At 37.4% G+C, this 22,171-nt stretch overlaps 1 protein-coding gene across 4 annotated transcripts in view; it reads right to left on the bottom strand.

Moving 5' to 3' along the window:
- The window catches only part of ADGRG6 (adhesion G protein-coupled receptor G6), a 110,519-nt gene that overhangs the window by 16,816 nt on the left and 71,532 nt on the right, over positions 1–22,171 (bottom strand). For all 4 annotated transcript variants that reach the window (XM_058801320.1, XM_058801318.1, XM_058801319.1 and 1 more), the window contains 10 exons: positions 19,138–19,280; positions 18,336–18,450; positions 15,279–15,340; positions 13,682–13,889; positions 13,053–13,218; positions 9,670–9,810; positions 6,494–6,610; positions 5,349–5,394; positions 3,575–3,681; positions 787–914 (listed from right to left, as the gene is read on the bottom strand). In XM_058801320.1, the coding sequence (XP_058657303.1) occupies positions 787–914; positions 3,575–3,681; positions 5,349–5,394; positions 6,494–6,610; positions 9,670–9,810; positions 13,053–13,218; positions 13,682–13,889; positions 15,279–15,340; positions 18,336–18,450; positions 19,138–19,280 (1,233 nt within the window). The remainder of the gene's footprint in view (positions 1–786; positions 915–3,574; positions 3,682–5,348; positions 5,395–6,493; positions 6,611–9,669; positions 9,811–13,052; positions 13,219–13,681; positions 13,890–15,278; positions 15,341–18,335; positions 18,451–19,137; positions 19,281–22,171) is intronic.

Raw genomic sequence — 22,171 nt, 5'->3', positions numbered from 1 at the left:
AGCAAACAATTTCTACCAACTTGAACCAGAACACTACACCATAGGTAATGTAATAGGAATGCAATCACTGAAGATATTTAAAACTTGAAAAGTCCCTTCTTCAGCCCCCCTTCCCCCTCCTGTCCCCAGAAAATTATCCTTCTTTAGCAGTTACTATGTCCTGCCCTGTTACTGGCATAATGCTTTCTTTGTGTTGACATGACTTCATTTTCTCTTTTTACTGTTCACAGAACTGTACCACTGCAAAATTTTTGCTTTCTCTTGAGTCACTTTCACACTTCAGCAGGACTTCTGTCGAAATTGTTGTAACAGTTGAAATTTATGTTCATTTTATCTCTTCCCACTTCTGTCTTAAGGGCTATAGAATGTAATTGCTCTAGTTGGAAATTTCTCTTCTTAAATTTGGAAATTGTTATGCTCACATAGGCAAGCTTTGGGGTTTTTTAGTAATAAAAAGCCTGTTTGACAATTTTAGAATAATATCCATCTGTTCAAAATCTAGAGGATTCTGTCTTGCCAGAAGGAACATTTTGATACACATTCCTCTTATTCCTCGGTCTTAGCAGCACAACACATTAGAAACTGGAAGAAAGACTCTGAACTTCTGTCCCCTTGAAAAAGTTTCCACTTTACAACACTGTGACGCTGGTTTTGCAGGTTTGATTTTTTTTCAGCCATGGACTTCCCCTCCTAGGGAAATAAACCACACTAACCACGTAACTAACTTATTTTATTCTGCACATACAGATTCTTCTTTGTGATGTTCTTCACGGAATTAGTACTTACTCGAAGGCAATGTATGTCAGAAGAGTTGCAGCTGAAAATATAGCAGATATTCCACAGCCTATGTAAGTGATAAAGGTCAGGACCTTGGTGTTCTGTGGGTCGATTTGCGTCACGGCTCTCTGCAGGTCCTGTGAGAGAAGGAAGAGACATTGGCCATAGGCAGCATTTCTGCTGCGAGCACAGCACTCTTTCTTGGTAATGGGTCGAGTAAAACTGAAAAAAAGCACTCTGGCAATACCACTGTAACCTTGACACTGGGGTTCATTTTTGCTGCGTGTTCTCGGTCTGCAGTTGTTACACCTCTCACTTCCTTCCCACAGCTCTCCAAAACATTGTGCTGTAAGTATTATAACTTCTGGGAACAGCAGATAGAGCCTGATTCTGATCCTTATAATTCAGTACTAGGAATTGAAATGTCCTTCTCTGGAAAAGTCTCCAGTGTCCAAACTTTTTAATTCTGTTGCTTCTATACAACTCTTTTTCAGAAGATGCAAGATTTAGAAAAATACAGCTTAAAAGTATTCATACTGAAATGTGCAACATTGTAGGGAATTTTTGGCCTTTTTGTTATTTAAAGTCCATAGGAGTCGATGCAACTAATCATGTACAGGTGAAACCAAGGGCAAGCTATTGCATTTTGGATTTAGGGTCTGTTTTGATATAAGAACTACGCTTTTAAATATAATTGGTCAGAAAAGCAGTGATAAAGACAACAGGAAAAAAAATTGGAAATGAAGCAGGATTCTGCTTCACAAAATTCCAGGGATTTTCTTTTTTTTCTGTCTAACTGTAACTGACACATGGTACCCTCTTAGAATGAATGTCAGTGTTATTTCCTTTTTTTAAGAGTGTTCAGATTTATATCACAGTGGAGAAAATGCGTGCAAACACTAAGATATGGTTATGTCAATTCTACAGTCATTTTCATTGCTGTCCCTAGCAAAACTAGCTAGCAAAAAGAAACATTAAATGCTACAAAACTTTGCATGTTTTGTAGGAAGAGGCAGGAGCAGGTTTTTCTTACTATCCATACCAGCCTTATATGACAGTTTATTTATATGTAAGGAGATTGTTTTTTGGAAATAACTTAGTATTTAAATTAAAGTCAGAAAAAATTATTAAAATGGAAAAGCAACTAGAATGGTCAAAACTATGTAAAAATCTATTGGAATGCAGCCCAAATTCAAAGACCTTCTGCCTTATTTCCTACTGCCACTGAAGCATTCAGAGAAGAGAAGGGGCTCATTGAATATATCCTAAAGAAAGCCTTTTCTTAATTCCTTTGGGGATGAAAAGGGGAACAAGACCATCATTTAGCTTGCAAGAAGACACAAAATTTGTGGCTTTTCCATATCTACATCTCAGCATGCTGTGACGAGAGCAGTTCTATTAAGAAGGGTCTGGAAGGCCAAAGCTGAAAAAGTCAGTGTATGTGGCTCCCTTGTGTGGTTTAAGTCCTATTTGACACTGCCACAAGTTACTTCAAACCCCAAATACTTCCACTTAGGAATTATTCCTGCTGATTCCTCCTGGTGACCAGGAGCCAACATATTTTCTGCAGCTATGTTTTACAGGCCAAAGAATGTTAATTTCAGCTGGAAAAAAATGTATCAGCCCATTATTGAGCATAAACATCCACCAAAAGTTCAGAAAAGATAGCACTATTCCATTTTTTTCCTGTTGGGATTTTTTTTTTCTTCTGGAAAACACTTCACAAGTGCGAATTGCTGGAGGCAGCTGAAGGCCGGAGGCTATGCTGCTGAGGCTGAAGTGCCCCCATATGGTTCCCTCTTTCATCTCCTGGACAGACACTGCTCTGCCAGCCACCCTGACTGGAGACTTTGCTTAAGGCTCTGACAGAGTGGGCCACGTGTTCTGTACCAGTGCTCCGTGAGCAGCCTTCTCCCAAGAGAAGGCCTGTAACATAAGGCATCCCCAAAACTGAGTAAAGGCAAGTAAGAAAACAGCCAATATGGATTTACACATTGTGCAAAAGGTGCCACTTCATAGTTTATGACATTAGATAAATCTTGTCAAGTTTGAGAACTAGATTTGCGAGGGACAAGTCAGCCTTTCTATCTAAGGATGAAAGAGAATTATTGTGCTCCCTTGACTTTTCATCCTCATTACTATTTCTGCTGTCTGGAGGATGTTTTTCTTTCCCTGTTTTTCCCTACAATGATTCGTTTTTCTTTTTGTTCTGAAAACAGCATTTCTAACTATTTCTCATGCTTTTTTTTTTTTTTTTTTTTGTCAGATTATACTGTTAAGGGATATGTCAGAGATACCCTAAAACTTAGGACTCATTAAGATCACTTTTTTCTCCTGTCTCTCTAGGAGAAATATTAGTACTGGGCCTTAGTTGTATTAAGTTGGATATTATAATATGTTATTTGTATTTTGGTATCATTCAGAAGTTTTATTCTCAGGTCTTTTGTGGCACAGTATTTTTAAAACATAGAAAAATCTCATGGGTATGTTTTAATTATTTAAAAAATAATATTTAGCTACTTTTAAAGAATTTAATAATGATAATAATAACAACAACAATACTATTCTTCCACTGCTAACTTTATCCGTTATCTCATTCCTGAATCCTTATTGCTAGCTACTTTGTTATGGCAAGATAACTTATGATAATATGGGGGAAATAATGTATTATTTTTATTATAAATTATATGCAAAAGAAAGAACCCAGGTAACAAAAATGTGAGTTGTCTTGCCACCAGATAAAGGCTGTGTTGCTGTTCCTGGGAAAAGTAACATGGTGAGTAGTGAGCTTGCCTACCATTAGCACCCCAAAATGTGTGAGGTGGTTGCATAAGCACACAGTTTCATTTTCATTGGACTCTGCATCCACCTGGCAGCCCGCAGGGTTCCAGCCACCACTGCCACCTGTGGAAATGAAACATGAGAAACTGGTGTCCAACAAACACACGTCAACCTCTCTTTTAGAAGATTTCTCACTTCATCCTGTGCAAATGCAGAACTGCTTTCTCAAATTGAATGAGCCAGCATTAAAAACAACTGCAAGAGAAGCAGATGTCAGATTTCCTAGTTTCTGCAAAGAATCACCCCAGATGAGTGCCCAGAAATGGACTAATGATCAGAAGCAAGAGATGGAGATGTGTAATAAAGGTAGGGAGCTTTTTGGTTGGTGAGTAAGACGTGGGTCGCGCATTAAGACACGCCTTAGTTTTACCCAATAATAAGATGGTTTTAGAACTCCTTTTCCCCCACTGATGTGATGTCTACACCTGCCTGCCTCCCACTCATCTATCCTCAGGCACATGAAGGCTTTTACGGCCCAGGAGCAGAGGGTCCCACCCTTCCTCTCTGCAGCACGTAATGCAGAAGCTCAGAATGGGTAATCCCAATGATCTCTGGTGGCCTTAAAAAAAAACATGAAGTGAGCTATTCCCAACCCACACTCCACATGAAAAGGCCATTCTGAAAAACAAGTAGAAAGATTTTGGTTTTAAAAATTAAATGTTGAAAAGTAAAAAGTGTTTCTTTATTCATTTTTTCCCTGCCAAAATATGAGCTAGTTTTGTGAAATCATTCTTATTCTCTGACTCTTAAAGACATTTTTCTCATGGCTCTTGACAAAATCCAGCCTAATTTGCTCTGTAACTTCAAGACAATCAAACACTACTCAAATTCAAAACATTCTCCAAAAATACTGTGAAGAATACTGTGAAGATGTTCCAAAACCACTTAAAACTATTCTCCACTCAAGTAGACACTGAAAATAGTTTCTTCCCTCTCTGTGTGTTTCTCCTTTAATGTGATTCTTAAGTTCAGCTTCCTAACTAGTTTCTATGATTTTTTGCTCATTTTAACCCTCACGAATTCTTCTCAGTTGCTCTGTCTGTATTTCCTACTTTGAAATACAAATTTGGATGTTAAATTTTATTTCTTGCAAGACTCTGTGTACTGAGCCTCTCCACCCAAAATCCTCAGCTCTGTCTGTTTCATTGTAAGGAAGAGAAACTTCTCAGCAGTGATCTCTAAAACAGAGACATCTGGAAATTCATCCCAGAGGACAACACACACAGGTTTGGCACTAGTGACCATTCTTTGATGAAGAATGTTCTAAAATGTTCCTTTATTAACATGAGTCTCTGTATGTGACCAAAAAAAGCTTATAATCTGTAACAGTCACAATCTTACACCTATATAACCCAGTTCTTAAAAAACTGAACAGTTAAAAGTATGGCTAAGAACCATTCATGTGTCGGAGTAGCATTAGAATTTAATTTGCTCATACAGACAGATCAGAGAAAAACTGCAGATATGGGAAAAATTGGAAGAACTTAATGGAAAAAATGTAAATGTTAAAAAAACATTTACATTAAAAACAAACTTTTTAAAGGAGTATTTAAAGTTTGCTGTTACAAGTAACTTTGTTACCCAGAAGAAATTATACACTTCATTGATGGGACTTTATTGAATCCTGAAAGGATTGATTTAGGAGCAAAATAGCCAATACTGCAACCAATTTTAAGACTCAGACATATTTATCCTCCTCATCAAATAAATTACAGTATTTTCAAACTTACCATTTTTGTTCATATCCCAGAAGACACAGGTAGGTTTAGGATCTTCCTAAGAACAGATGTAAAAGTAGACTTTGTATATCTCTTCAGACATAAATCTCATCATTTAAAACAGATGTTGCAATGCATATATTTTCATTTAATGAGCTGAAGAATCCATATAATTAGACAGTTGAATATTTGCCTAGTGTCAAATTAGAGTTTTTTTCTGCTAGAAAAACAGATTTGTCGAAATTGCAAAATCTAGAGCACTGCTTCTATGTACTGTTCAACAGTTACTTTTGCACATCCTCAGAATAATGAACTTTTCTCATTACTGAAGTTATCCATGAATATGATGTCTTTATATAATCTGAATACTTTTACCTGTTTACTGCCTTAGGGCTTCTCCATGAATCCTCTACATAAAGCTTGAAAATGTACAAATGACTGCTGAACCCATGTGTAGGTTGTTTTGCCTCACCTTAAAATATTCATTATAATGCAATGCAATACGAAGTCAATTCAGCTGTGACAATTACAAACCAGGTTCTCATTACATAAAAAATTTACTTAGGTATTGCATTTTAACATTTTCTTTAATGTTTCAAGTGCTAGTTCCTCTTTTGGATTAGATACTGAGAATGGAGTCAAGCTCACACATTTTCTAACTGGAACAGTATGTGCCAAAAGGCTGCATTTGGTCTGCATTTCCCTAAATTTACTGTAGTGATCTTTTATAAGGGTGTTTCTGTCCATTCCTCTGATGAAAACCACATAACAACAAAATCATTCTGGGAACTATTAACAAAGCAAATAATGTTTGGTCAAAGAATTTAAGTAATCATGAAGTTACAGTGTAATAAATTGTCATGAATATGGTCATTAACAAAGGTTTCACCAACAGTTATTGGCACAAAATTACTTCTGAGGGGCAGAATCAATTGTTTTGCAGATACATGTTAGGTCATGAATGGAGTATGAATGTATGAGGATGGGAGAGATTATTTGTTTCCATGTTGTGCTTGCATGCTTTTGTCCTAGACTTCTTAATTTTGATTTGAGTTTGATCTTACTCAAAATCCATCCATATAAATCAGGTTATAATATTAGCCTTTACCATATATAATCTGCATTCCTCTTCCTCTGAATAATCAGTCTTGTTTTACCTGAATTTTGGTATGCTTGATTGTAACCTTCACATAATCCTGAAGATCCTGAATGGTTAAGTTTCCAATACTGCATGCTACCACGAAACTGGTCAAATTGGCAGGATTTTCTGTATCCTTCAAGAGATTTAAGAAAAATGTAGTAAGTGCTTACATGGCACATAACATAAAAGCCAGAGTACACAGTTTCATTTTTGCAGCGTGCCAGAATAAGTAAGTTGTCAGCATTTCTGTACTTTTGATCACACAATATAAGAATCTTACATTTATAAAATCAAATTATGGGTTAGTCTCATGGAAGCTTTCCTATTTTTCTTGTAGTCATAAAGCACAGGCACAATTACAGACAGAGGTTAGAAGGCAAACAAAATTATAACTCAAACAATGTGGCAGATAACAACCCATGATATGATTAGCTCATTTCCCTAAACAAGGATGAACGAGCTCACTTATCTTATTGTTGACACGGTCCTTTAGTAAAGGCTAAGCTTTTAGTGAATAAAATGTTTTCTGGATATAGTTGCTAAATCACTCTCAATCTTACAATGAATGACTATGAAGTAGTAAATAAATTCAAAGCAATGTTACATACTGAAAAGGATAGCATTTTCTGTAAGGTCTTATTCGATAGGAATTGAAATAGAATTCTGACATTATCACTGACCAGTAGGATTTTTAACCTGCAGCTGACAATTTTCCAGAAGAGGTGGTTTCCTTGGAAACGAATTATTTATTGAAATGGGAGTGCATTAGCAGCGCTATTTTCTTTTGATAGGCTTCTATTGGAACCTGCATATTTACATGCCTGGTTGGAAAGCTTGGTTACTGCCTGTGGCAGATCTTAATTTAAAAAAAGTTTAGTCAAAGAATTTAAGAATTTATTGCCACTCACTTTCCCTCCCAAAATCTGGTCTGCCAAACTCCTGAACCCTTGATTCCTTCCATTTAGGAGTTTTGTTAACATAACAAGACGTCAGGTTTCAGCTCAGCACTGGGCTTGTGAGATCCCACCATTCATGGGAGACACAATAGCTCCTGTTATTATGTGGATATTATCCTGAGAAGAATATTTTATTTCCCAAGAAACATATCCAAGAATTTTCAGACACAGTATTTCAGATTATACTGGTGCTTTGTGGCAAAATTTCCTCAAACCTTAAAAACTGAAGAGGAAAGAAAATGCAAATCTCTAGGCAGTTCTTTAGTATTCAGACAAGAAAAAGTCTCTTGGCTACTACCTAAATTTGAGCATCCAACAAAGTCTATGAAAGTCCTTGGACATATTTCCACAGGTTTCAGTGGATTCTGTCTGTAGCAGATAAGAAAAACGAGACACAGTTGGTCTCTTTAGTGAAGGCAATTTAATGTATTCTTATGTGTGCTTTAAAGTAAAATACAGATTTCTACTTATTTAGCCATAAGGCTGTGTTCAGCTGAAGTTCAACAGTTCAGGTACAGATGTTTACACTGAACACACCTGTGTTTGATGAAGTGAATCCCACCCTGAACAGCTTTTATTTAGCCCTGTAAGTAAGGGAACCATCTATAATGAATTACAAGCCAAAACTTACTGTAATTCTCTCAGTTGCAATACAATAACCCCCCACTTCCAATAGTGCAAAGTATGTTTCACTGTTATGTTGAATTCTTTTAAGGAAGACAACTAATAGCATTCAGATATTTGTAATTGCACATGGAAGAAATATGAAATGCAATACAAATAAAATACTCTTATACTAAGGGATAAAGTTATTTGGTTTGAGATGGCAAATTGAGTTTATTTGTAGGCCTTATTTTAATCCCCTTTTTCTTTAACTTCCTTTATTTTTAGACTTCCTAAAAATGTGAGGATTGCACATTTAAATTCATTGTGTTAAACACATCACCCACGAAGACTTTGAAAAACACATAAAAAATGAAAGGCATTTTAGTTGCAAATTAAGGTGCAATTTTTATGGTTTTTGTTTTTCAATGGCTTATTAAGTACCACTTAGAAACGCATTCTGGCACCATTAAGGGACACATTCTGATTTCATATGATTTTATGCCATTATGACCAGCCTCCATCTGTATTTCTTCTGGGTTTTTTTTATTAAAGATATTCATCCTGTTTTTCTCAAAAGCAGGCTTAAAACGAATACAATTTAAAATAAAAATACTTTGGGGTGTATTTCAGAAGGCAACTGTGGGTCATGGGTATTTTCTTGCCTAGATTATCTGAAGAATCTGGATACACTGCCAATAAAAACGATAATATAGGGACAATACAATACTACGGAGTTCTGCGGATGCACAAGGGCCAAAGGTCACTTGAAATACTGATGGGAAAACAAACTCAAGTCTTCTGAGACACATTCTACAGTTCACCATGAAACAATGTTTCCTTCTTAATTAACTCTTTTTTTTTTTTTTTTTCAAATAGCTGTGGTTTTGGTTTTCTTTTTCCAAGCTGCAAACTCTTCCTAACATTTTTGGCACCTACCATTCAGGCACTATTTACAATTACCATTTGATAAGACACAAAAAATAAAACATCAAATCTACATGAGCATGTTTAGGTTTCAGGTACAAATATTGTTCTCCTTATTCCTATTAAAATATGGTATGCTTATAAGAACACAGGTATGAAAAGAATAGTGTGTGTGTATATACAGATGAACAAAAATTCTCTGGCTCCTAACCATCAGCTTGGGATTCCCAACTGAATATAGAGCAGTCAGCTGGATATGACTGCTAACCAGCTCTTAAAAGGAAAGGAGAGTACTTGGCAGTGTTATATGCCAAATTACCTCCTGACAGAAAAGAACCTGTCTCCACTGAAAATCAAGGAGTTATATTAATGCATTTTAACAGAATTAAAGGCTTTTTTAAAGGCCTTTGCTGCTTTCCTCTGATTTTAAGCAGTTGGGATACAGTTTTCCATAGATTACCCTGAGAAAAGGTTTATTTCACATGTGAGAGGAATTTGCAGTTAAACCACTGACTTCAACTCAACTTGGGCACTTCAACTATTTTGTTGCTCTGAACATAAGACTGTCTTTGGTGCCTACATTTGCTGTCATCTTTTAATTCCTGTAACTCATTAAATGCTGTGAAAGGATTACATTACGGGAAACTTTTAGCAGATGGCTTTGATTCACCCTATCTGTAGTGACTTCAAGCACATTAATGCTTACCTGAAAAAGACCATTTTTATTGAAGAAAGTAAACTGAGCCCTGGATATAACTTCAAACTCATCTTGACTTAAATTCTTCAGTAAACTTGGTGGCAGAACAACAGAAGCGATGGCACTTGTCTGATTCTTGTCAAAATCTATCTGTTAAATAAAAACAACAGGAGAACATCTTCAAACAATAAAGAAACCATATGTTGTCCACAACTGGGTTCACACTCTTAAACAGAAATATCTAGATATGGGATTAGAACCAATCAACACTAAAATTACTTGTGTCTACATTAGAGTTGATGCAATAAATAAACTTTTTAAAGGCTAGGGAGGTTTCCCACTTTTCCAGCATGAGATCAGCCTTCTGCTACAAAAGGATATTAGATAAAACCAGCAAAGAAACAAACTCCTTCACTGCTATAATGATGATTTGGAAACAATGAAATGGTAATTATGACAGTCATAACCATTTTCAGTGGCATTCAGAATAGTTTTCCTCATAGCAAACAATGTTGAGAACTATAAGATATGCTCTGAATCTTTGTTTATTAAATTGTATTAGTTGCCTTGATCTGCACATCTGAAATAATTTTCTTATGAGCTTTTATAGTTTCTCTGGAAAGCAGATTTAAAAACTATTAATGTCAGTTTTCCATATTTATTGTGCTCTGTAACACAAAAAAGACACTGTCTGACATCATATAAATTTAATCTTTATAGACAATGTATCAGAAATCTAAAAGCCCTCTGTAGCCCAGGAATATAACAAGTGAGTAGGAAATAAAAGAGGATGCAACCCTGCATTTTATTAGCAATTCTGTGACTGATGCCTTTCCCACCATGGCCTACTCAAGGTGTGGCACCATATCCATTGAAGGAAGGGGAACAAGCCAGCTCACAGTATAGTAAAGCCAGCTCACTCTATAGTAAAAGCACTTCAGAATTTACTGTGAGATATGGGAACTCCCACTACTGACTCCCCCAGAGGCATCCTGGCCATGTACTTATGCCTCTCATGGACAATTGTGTCATTCTAAAAGCACCATTAGCTAATAGAAAGTTAAAAGTCATAGGCTATTGACAGATTATTCACCCTTGGAAATCAGTAAGAAGTAGTCCACAGACATCTCCTGACAGGGATAAATGCAGTTCAAAACCAGGTTGATTCTGCCACAGTAAACAGAAAGTGTGTACGTGATAAAGATGTCCCATTAGGCACTGTCCGCAAATAGAGTAGAAGAGGCTTCTCCAAAGAAGCATGGATATATTACAGGAACAATTTAATAATATGAATCACCAAAACCTAACTTAGTCAAAGTTTTGGCAAGAAACATAAAGACACAGGGGACTGAAATAGAATCTTTCCAAATTGCCATGGATAAATTTGCTTGGTATCTACTTTAAGAAAAAAATACAAGAAAAAAAATATCTGGAAATATTCTGACATACAGCTTGAAGAGTTTAATGTTCCCTGATGAGCCCAGGATAGATCATCACTACAGTGGTGAAAAACGTGGGCTTTCACAAGGGAATCTCCCTCCAGCAGGGACAGAAAATATCTTTCTGACAGGCATGGAAAATATAAATGGTGCCCACAGCTGCTGCAACTTTTCTGGTAGGAAGGATGCTAAGAATTCTCAATCAGCTGTTGGAAATGTGAAAGTCTGAAAAGAAGCTCATGTTCCAATAGGAACAGTATAAATAATTTGACGAAGTTTGGATTTTATGATTATTTAGACAGTGCTGTAATAAATGATTCCTGGACGAGAAAATTCCTGGATGTCCTCAAGCCACAGATGGTAATTCCTGTTCTATGTATGATCATCTAAAACCTGGCTTCAGAATTTTCCTTTCCTCTTTCCATAAATAAAGGATGAAATCTGCAGGAGAAACATTCCTTTGATAACAAAGAACTATTCAGCTTCACAAACAGCTATTGAGCTTCATTAATATGAGAGCTAAACAAAAGTAGATTTATAATCACCAAAAAATTCTGATAAAATTGATTCAAAGGAATTTTAACTAAAATATCTAGGAATATAGATATGTGAAAACTCAAGTACATTAAATCTATTTTTTATCTATTTAAAAAAGCATTTGAGTTTTGATCCAAAGTTTACATATATGCACAAGTACTAAAGACTATTATATTACTACTACTTCTTCTAGGAAGTAGACATTTTTCTGTCTTCATTCTTTTTTTGATTTTTACAGTAGATCATATTTTATAAAATGATCAGACATTTATTAGGATTGTTGTGTTGCCAGTTTGCAGCAGAAATTTTTTTGTTTCCATACAATACTTATACTCTAGTGATCTATACAGTCTTTAACTGTATATATAATGCCATATTTTGTTGAATTCGGTTTTAGTTCCTCTGGCCCAAATGATAGCAGATCTTTTTCTTTCTGTGTAATATTTTCTGTGTTTTTCTCCAAGTAAGACTCAGTGTACTTGAATGGTTAAGCACCCAGGAAACTGAGATTACATTACCTCGGTCACAGACTTCCCATTTAACTGTAAAATATTAAAATGCCCTGCATTTTTAAAAGCATTTAGGTGTCTTAAGACGTAGTGAAATTTATAAATTTTTGGCACCTCATCACTACTGATTTCAAAACGACCTTTGGAAAATCCTGTTGGTGCTCATGTGCTGCTCAAGCAGTATTTCAAATTTTAACATGTCTATTTTTTTCTATTTGTGGGAAAAAAAGCAAAGAAAAAATATTTTTGAGGTGAGGATAAATATCTTAACTGTAGTATCCTGTCTAGATCTTGTAGCACTGGAGACCTTCCTAAATTTTGTGTGATCTCTGTTCATTTTATTTTTTATGTCTAGGCTGGTAAAGCTCCACATGAATGACTTGAATGCCTCAGATATCCTAAATGGTACAAGCCAATCAACCTATGTGTGGACAACTGGATTAGACTTAGGTTTCTTTTAGCATTTAATATTTAAACTGTACTGGAAGATTGAAGAACTTTTATATCTGCAGAAATAGATACCTATACATAGGTGTCTTATTTTAAAGCTGAAAGACATCAAAAGAGTTGTTAGATATTGTTTAGTGGTCAGTACCACGGATTGTTAAAGGTTATTTTCCTTTTTCACTAGAAAAAAAACCCCACAAAACTAAAAAAAAAGGTCAAGTGTGTTGCGGATTTATAAGCCAAATTACTTTTTATCTGCATAGAATGTGAATTTATCTGTGTTTCCTGTCACTCAAGGAAATACTACATTAATCTGTTATCTGTTTGGATGGTTGTAGGAAAAAGGAAATAGAAAGTAGGGGGAGAACTGGGAGTTGTAAGTGGATTTATAGGAACCACAGTAAACACACTTGGAACAAGAGGCACATTTCATGTTCAAATACAGCTGCTTGTTCTGTACCTGGAAATCAGATGCATTATTCTGTGGACTGACGCTGAAAGCACCACCTTTGAATGAAGTTGAATTTATAGAAGACACTCCAAGTGCGAGATTTCGTGTTGAAATACTCATGGATGGTCCAGCAAAATGGATCTTTAAAGCCAAGGCATCAATAGTTTTTAGAGCTCTAAAAACAGAAATAAAAATTACTCTGAAAACTGAATACAGGAAAAAATCCCACCTATGCTCTGCATGCCCCTCACTTAACAAGATGATCCTCTTGTTACTATGCTTCTATTACCCATCTGTGTATTCACAAAGAGAGTGATGGACTGTAAATTTATGCATGTTTCTTGAAAACAAAAGCTTTTGACTGACAGAAATTGTGTGACTCCATATCACTGGTCCTGAAATAATTTTCCAACAATACCTCTATCTATGCTGTGTCATGTATCAAAAGACTTGTTTTCCATCCAAATACTTTTTCATGCACACTAAAAGAAGCAATATTTGTGTATCTCTTTTGGGAAATTGTTTTTGATGGAAATCAGAAAACTTTTATTTTCTTGTTTGTCTATACATGCAAGAATGAATCCTTACAGTCTTGCAGGTTGCTCTCAAAAGCTTTTCTCAAATGCAGAAATACTTACTCTGAAGATGAGGCTGCCAATACACTGTCTGAACTGGCCAGAATATTGGAAAAAATTGTCACCACGGTAGAACCCAGAGATTCATCAATTTCTTCATCGTTCACAATTTTTTTGAGCTTCTGCACAACATCATTTACTTTGTCTGAGGTCAGCTGCTGCCCTTCACCAGTGAGATTCAGAAGCTGATTGGCAATATCTGCTGCATTTTCTGTGAGCATACAGAGTAAAGCAAAAAGAGAAAACAATGCATTACAGTCCTGAAGTAGTTCAGAAACACAAATTTTTATCATCACTATTGTAAGCTAGGGTATGTTCTATGGTATATGTAATGAACATAGGATTTCATCATTTTGTCAAACTTATAATTTTTTTAAAAAAGTATATAGGATGTGCTAATTACATACTATCCTCATTGGCTATGTCTTTCTTTTCTTTGTTTTGATTTGAGTTTGTAAATCAGAACTATTTTAGAAAGGGGGGACTGAATGAAAAAGAGAGGAATACAATGAATAGTATCTCTTTTTTTTTCCTCCTTATGCTATCCTTTCTTTTTCACTGGGAAAAAGTTTCACTCTTGAAGTGAAACAAACGCATCCAATTTCTCTATTACTGAAAAAAGTGTTCACTCTTTTAAGCTTTCTGAAGAAAGTCTGACCCCCTTGCAAATGCTTCAGTTCTTTCAGAGGATGCTACTCTTACTTGTCAGAGTCCTGTCAAGCACAACACACAAGAAAATTCATTACAAGAATCTCCCTGATAAGGAAATTTTGATAGCATATCCAATGGCAAAACATGTTAAACTGTAATTTCAATGCCACCTGGACAGAAAACTAATATAAACACTAACCTTTAACAACATCAAAACATTTAAGATTTAGTGGAATTTGCAAATAACATTTTGAAAGATCATCCTTTTTAGTTTCTCAACTGTCTGTGGGTTGTTTTTTATAATACATTTTTCTGATATATTTACTTTGGAATGTTCATTTTACATCTTACATGACATGATGTTTTTCACATAATTTGAGTGCAAGTACCCAATTGACTGAGTGAGGCAGCCAGGCTCCCTAGGACACCAAAGAGGCTTCTCCAAGACAGCAATTCAGAACAAGAGCTTACTGTAGGTGCTCTGCATATTATACATATGACTGTATAATTCTCTTCACTAGCTTTGGCACTAAAAAAGGGACCATAACATTGTTGTCCTTTTATTTTATTACTCTTTCATGGCCAAAATGACATAAAAGGGTATTTTAGAAACAGAGAAAAAGTCTGCAAATATCTGATTGTAAGTCCAGTGAAGAGAGCAGGAGTCTTTCCCGGCAGGCATTCAAAATATTTAAAAATTTGTCCTAACTTGAATATCAAATAGAGGCAAGATACAACCTTCCTTTACTCTTGATTAAATTGCCTGAAGAGTTTGATTTAATTCAGTAATTGCTCTCCAGAGCTCTAAATGGGTGAGCTGAATTGAACTTGGGTGCACTTCCCCAGAGTTTAATTATTTACTTTGCACTGATTTTTTGAGAAATATTTTTAAACAACTTAGCATAAAGAGAAAATATATTCTTCCAAAGACCAACACTAATACACCCACCTGTGCAATTTCTAAGATCAGGTTGACCCCAGTAGGATGTATAATTCTGCAGACCCAAATAGCTAAAGAGGGAAAATGAGAAAATTCATATGAAATATCATAACAAAATTACATAAATATTTCATAATTCTTATGTACGTTTCACAGTGGTCCACTCTTCTCAATTCCCAATATTTGTAGCAACATGGCTCCTCGTGAAACACAATATATACACTTGACAGTGAAAGTATATGATTGATTAAAAGATAGTGCTGAGAGAAATCCCAGTTTTTCAGTGGAAATTCTGGCTTTGTGTTTCAGGAAAGACCCAAATATTGACACAAACTATTATGCCTGTATTATGGTCTAGGCATATGCTGTTTCTATAATTTCTCCTTGATATAAATGGCTTTGATCTAGCCCATAGCAAGACATACTGCCTCTCACAAGAACATGCACAGGAGCCACGTGAAGGTATAAATTTATTCCACCAATGAAAACTAGGGTAACTATTGGATTCAGGTTCAAAGTTAGGGGCAGATATACTGATTTCTTTTTTGTGGTTGTTCTTAAAGACTTACCATAACAAAATACAGAATCACAGAATGGGTCAGGTTGGAAAGGACCACAGTGGGTCGGGTCCAACTGCCCAACTCAAGCAGGGTCATCCCAGAGCACACGGCACAGGATTGTGTCCAGACTGTTCTTGAGTAACTCCAGTGAGGGAGACTCCACACCCTCTCTGGGTAATCTATTCTGGTCCTTGGTAACCCACACAATAAATAAGATCTTCCTCACATTCAGGTAGAACTTCCTGTGCATCAGTTTCTGCTCACTGCCCCTTGTCCTATTGCTGGGCACCACTGAACTGAGCCTGGACCCATCCTCTGGGCACCCTCCCTTCAGATACTCAGACATTGGTGAGGTCCCCTCAGTCCTCTCTTCTCAAGGCTGAACAGGCCCAGCTCCCTCAGCCTTTGCCACCCTATAAAAATGGCTCCAAAATTTAAAACACTTATACCTCAGTTTTCTTTAAATACAATCATGCTATCACAGCATGGAAAGAGGAAGGATGGTAAAGGGGAAAAATTTATCCCTTTACTCAGCACATGATAAAATAACATTATTCCTCAGCTGATCACATTTATTGTAACAACACAGGTAATCATCTACTGTGGAATGCAGATGACAAGAAGAGACTTTTAGAAGAGCTTCCTCTTCTCTCCAAACAAACAGTGTTCCATATTGGCAAAAGCTAGCGGAGGCACAGGAAGACACAACACAGGGCAGAACACAGGAATTATTTTTTTTAATGAGAAGTGCCATACACAATCATTTGTAGACCACAAATGAATAATAAAGATAAGCAACACTTGAACAGTAAAGGCCAGAAACCTTAATTTTTAATGATTCTGAGGCTCTGACATAAAAACAACTTGATTTCTGCACTACCCACTGTTCAACAAAAGTTGGTCAGTCAGAATCAGTTCTTGTACAAGATTAGGAGGCTGAGGAAGTGAGTTATTTAAGTATAATGCGGGTTGCTTTCCTGTTTGGCACTGAAACTCAAAGCTGATTCATATCCATATTACCATACTATTTGGAAAAAGTAAGAGATCTGGTCCTCTCAGAACATGTTCCAGATGCAATGTGGGTGGATACAACTAATATATTGCATTTAATAGTAATCTTCCTAAATACTGAAGCAATTAATTAATATTGCATCATCATAACCATGTTTTAGGCACTCAAAGGAGATCAAAGCCATAATGTTTTGGTAATATATTAACAGAAGTAATAATATTCCCCTTTTACAAATAGGAAATGGACATACAGAGTCAAAGTCTTTTGTAGATGTTTGCAAAAAACCCCTTACATTGGAGAAAATTTCTTAAACCTTAAAAACTCAAGTTCAAATCTTTAAGCATAAGATTATCCCCACCTTCAATTTTGACTAACTACTGGCAAAATATTTGTTACACAATTTCTTTTACTTTTCCCCTAATGAGATGGGGTGTTTTGCATTAAACCAAATACACGGATCATCTTCATAGAGTTTTATTCTAATTCTTACACAAGTTAGATAGTAGTGGTGGAGTGGTAGCAAATTTGAAGCTTTGGGTATGGTAACATAAAGGTCACGGCCAAGCGCAAGGTCCTGCATGCGAGTCAGGGCAATCTCAAGCACAATTGGAGACCTGGGAGGAAAAGGGATTAAAAGCAGCCCTGAAGAGAAGGAGTTGGGGATGTTGGTGGAAGATGCAGCCCAGAAAGCCAACCACATCCTGGTTGCATGCAGCTGCATCCATCTCTGGGGCCTGCAAGATAAGAAAACTGTGGACTTGCTGGAGCAAGTCCAAAGGAGGCCCACAAAAAATGATCAGAGGGCTGGAGCACCGCTCCTCTAAAGAACCTGAGAGAGTTGGGGTTGCTCATCCTGGAGAAGAGAAAGCTCTGGGGAGTTTCCAGCACCTAAAGGGGGCTACAAGAGATCTGAACAGGGACTTTTTACAAGAGCATCATAGTGATAGGACAATGGCAAATGGTTTAAAACTGAAAGAGATTAGGTTTCAGCTAGATATTAGAAAGAATTTTTTTTAGTTTTAGGGTGGTGAAGCACTGGCACAGGTTGCCCAGAGAGGTTGTGGAAGCCCCATGCTTGGAAGGGTTCTAGGCAAGAGTGGATGGGGCTCTGAGCAACTTGGTCTAGTAGGAAGTGTCCCTGCCCAAGGCAGGGGGATGATCTTTAGGCTCCCTTCCAACACAAACCCATTCTATGATTCTGTGACTTGAGTAAAACTGTTTCATTCTGTAAGAAGATTTTATTTTTATAGTCCCATTAAACACGTATTAATTGTGGGCCTCAATATGCCCTACAGAAGTGGTAGATGAGTTTTTTTCTTATCAATGAAATAGAAAATATTACTGTACCTCCCTACTCTCTCGCGGTATAGAAAAAATCTTCTTGATATACAATACTAGACAACAGCAGCCATTATATATAACTAAATAATAACTATATATAACCAGAAGGTTGCATCAGAAACAACTCATCTTCTCAGATATTTGAACACCTACCAAGTTCTTGATGCAGTCTGAACTGAGCTCCCGTGGCAAAATGTGAAGTTGGTCACAGTAGGCCTGGTATCTGGCCAAAAATAGTTTGGAGGGTTTTCTTCAGCTAAACATTTTTCTGTAAAAATGAGCATATCAGTGTTAATAATGAATTTCTTCCCCTAATCATCTTCCATTTGTTGTCCACAGCTCATCAACCAGCCTGCAGCACAAAATTGTCTTACAATGAAATGCTTGGTTGTTTGCAATAGAGGGGTGCACAATAGGGAATCATCCCTGCTGCTGCTGCTCAAAGGTAAGACCTGAATGTGTCTGCTGCATCCATGCATCCAGCAGCCTCCACCTCCTCCCTTCCAAAGGAAGGGCAATCTTTGCTAGAAGCTGAATGGGAAGAGATTAGAGCTAAAAGAAGATTGATTAAGGGCAATTGTTGTCAGAAACACAAACACCATTGAGAAGTGGGGATGAGGGGCCTTGGAGGTCCAAAATGTCTCATTTTAGCTCTGGCTGTAATGCATATTTTGTTATCCTCAAACCACCAGAGGAGTTGTCAGGAACCTCCAAGCCTCTTTCAACCAGACAGCAAGACATTGTCTGAAGCAATTTGGACAAGTTTGTTTGCATTAAAAGTGGTATTTTGAGCATGGCTCTTTGAGATTAGTGGAACAATTAGGTTTATAGAGACAATTTAAAATCTGAAACCATCATACTGTTTGGAAATGTGTGATTATTTTAACACAGAAGATGCTTATTTATGAACAAGCAAAAAAAAATTTGTTGTGTAACAAAGCTGAACACTACTCACCCACTGGATCAACATCCACAGTATGAAGTTGATATCCCTCTTCCATGCTTCGATTGTTACTTATGAGCTTCTGTCGGATGTCTTCCTCTTCTAAATTGATGTTGTTGGTAGAATTATAAACCAGAAGAGCCAAAGCACTGAAACTGCAAAGAAAATTATCCAAGTGTTTCAGTCAGGAGAGCAGAGGCCAAATGTGTGGAAATAAAAATATCTGACAAACTCTGGTTTTCTGAGTATGGAACAGTGTCACCAAAATAGTGTTGCTCATTATCTGTAAATTAATATTTAATAATTAATATAGGACCATGAAAAGAAAATATGGCTGGGAAATTTCATCTCCTAGTTACCTTTAAAAAGCACCTCATCAAAAGAGCTAAAAAATGTTCTCAGAAGAGTTCAGAAGATGAAACCATAGAGTTGTAAATTCTAAATGGGCCCTAATTAATTTTAAACATCTGGTTGCTAATGGCTTAGGAACTTAAGAGGTGATTCATCCCACCTCACAAAACTTGTCAGGGTGGGACAAGTCATCCTCCAGAGGATCCACCTCTGGAATACAGAGAAAGACTAGGAGATGAACAAAGAACAGATGCCTAACATTTAAATCTTTTAAGTTTTTTTATGGAGTGAAAAACACCCTGACATACTTCTGAAGCTTTTAGTCATAATTAGGAAAGTCGAGTCCCTCAGATGACTAATCGAAGTTTGAGCACTAACAGTTGTTTCTGTATTGTAGCCCACTGCTACTTTCTTGGACATCAGAAGTAGTTCAAAGTGCCCAAGACTCTTTCCTGTGAACAAAATAAAACAGTCCCCACCCTTGTCCAAAAACATTGCTTTTCTGGAAGAGAAATCATGAACAGCAAACCAGTTCTAGCAGGACACAGGAAATAAGCTCAGAGTGGAAGGCACAGAAATTTCCTCCTGGGACAAAAGGAACTGCTGGAGATGAGAATATGTTGGTACCCAAGAGCATTGCTTGTCTCTGGCTACTAGGAGGTAAGCCTCTAAAGCATGGAACATTGGATGTCCATGGAAGCCAAAATGTGGAAAAAAGGAAAAAGCAAACATGCTTTGGGCTGTCTTCATCTAAACCTTGCCCTTGGATACCCATCAGCCTGAATAAAGACAGACCTTTGGAGCGTGTGAGCTGTTCCTGGCAGCCTGGGGAGCGGTGGCACTGCCAGCACACATACAGTGAGCAGGGCACACACCCATCAGGGTGCTTCCACCCGTGGGCCCCTGTGCCACAAGAAAGCAACAGTGAGCTAAAGGGGCTTGTGGACTATGGGAAGAAGAGTAGCAGAAAAAAATCTGTAGGGGTACTGAAGAGGGCCAGTAGGGTTTTCAGGTAGTCCTTCCTAGACAGACCAGGACTTCAGCTAAAAAAGTCTTTCTGAAAAAGACATCCCCATGATGACAGCTCAGAACTGCACTTTCCAGATGTGTCTAATTTTCTTGACATATTCAGTGCTTTACTGGTTACATGTTGCTGGAGAAGAAAGATAAAAATGTGACCACCTGCAGGCTTGGCTTTCTCCTTTCCCACTGGAAGTATTTTAGCAGAGAAATTCCAGCTATCTCAGGCCAGGTCTCTCCTTCCCTGCTCCCAGAGATACTGAGTTCCTCCTAACATTCCTTTGGTCTCTGTAGGGTGTTTAACATCTATATGGCAAACAGCCTCAGTAGGGTGGATATACATTAGTAGGCTTTTTCTGTATACCTCAGATATGTTACCAGCACAAATTTATTACAGCATTTATTTTTAGCAGAAGTATGGAAATTGCCTACAGGATTGCCAATTCCTTCAGCCCTCAGTAGTTCAGGCCCAGAGTCTCCTGGCATTTAACCATCTTTCCTAAAAGATTCTGGCTTCAGTCATCCATTCCCTTTACTTCAGAAGAGGAAAACTTAATATACTGATGCCACTCCCTACCTCAGCGCTCTGGCTGCAGAACGGACATCCTGAACAGCCACCACTACTGCTTAGCTGCCTGTTTCTTGATTCCCAGCTAACCAAACTGATATTTAGTATCCATACCTGTGAGGAAGGACAATGCCAACAAAAGAGAAGGGATAATGATAGATGAGGTAGAACTGGTTGCAGTTATATTGAAAAATTACAGAGAAAAGTATTGATTGTGAAGCACTGGCAAAAAGAATCCCTTACAATCTGTTGTTTTCTGAGAAACTCCTAAAGCACAGGTCATGTATACTGTATAATAAGAGCCTACTCCATAATATGATGAAAACAATTTCCACAAACTTGTCAGAATGACTCATGCTAGCTTCCCAGACTAAATAAATACCTTTTAACTTGACAGCTGACGCAATATGAAGTTCAGTGCTTCCTTCCACTTTTGTCACACTCAGATCTCAGAAAGAAAACATTATAATGGTGAAGAGCAAATTCTCATTTTGGGAAACAGTATGCCTGCATTCAAATAAATGGCAATGCTGCCATGCTCTGCTGCTGTCCCTGGATTTGCTACATCCAACTTTAAATCTTTTATTGTGTGGCAAATAAAGGCAGATAGATTCTCACAGCAGTAATCAATTACAAATTCCACATCATCTATAGTAACCTGTACTGCCAACCTGTACTGCCTGTTACTGCCATCAATATAATTTTAAAAAATGGACAGTGGTGTAGGTAAACACAACAGGGATTAGTATGTTTCTCTTTTCTTTGACTGAAAAGGTGACAGCTGGAGCAAGCAGGAAAGCTTGGGAAGACCAGTGCCTATCCCACTTTGTCCTGGTCTGTTGAGCTAAGCTGGCTCAGAGAGAGGAATTTACGAAGCTGCATCCTCATCAGAGGCACAGGAGGAGGTGGTGGAGCCTGTGCTGCCATGGCCCGGACCACAAAGCCAGCTTTCTTCTCCGGCAGCGTGACTCAGAGCTATTCCAGGACAGTGTGCCTACACGCGGGCTGTGGTCGCGCTGGTGCGCCCTGTGAGCAGCCCGGAGGAAGGATTAACAAACCACGGAGCCCTGCAGCACAGGCTGCCCTGCACCTGGAGAGATGCAGCTG

This window comes from Ammospiza caudacuta, chromosome 3 (assembly GCF_027887145.1).
Source record: "Ammospiza caudacuta isolate bAmmCau1 chromosome 3, bAmmCau1.pri, whole genome shotgun sequence".
Taxonomy (NCBI): domain Eukaryota; kingdom Metazoa; phylum Chordata; class Aves; order Passeriformes; family Passerellidae; genus Ammospiza; species Ammospiza caudacuta.
The sequence above is the reverse complement of the archived record's forward strand: the minus strand, read 5'-3'. Positions and strand labels throughout refer to the sequence as shown.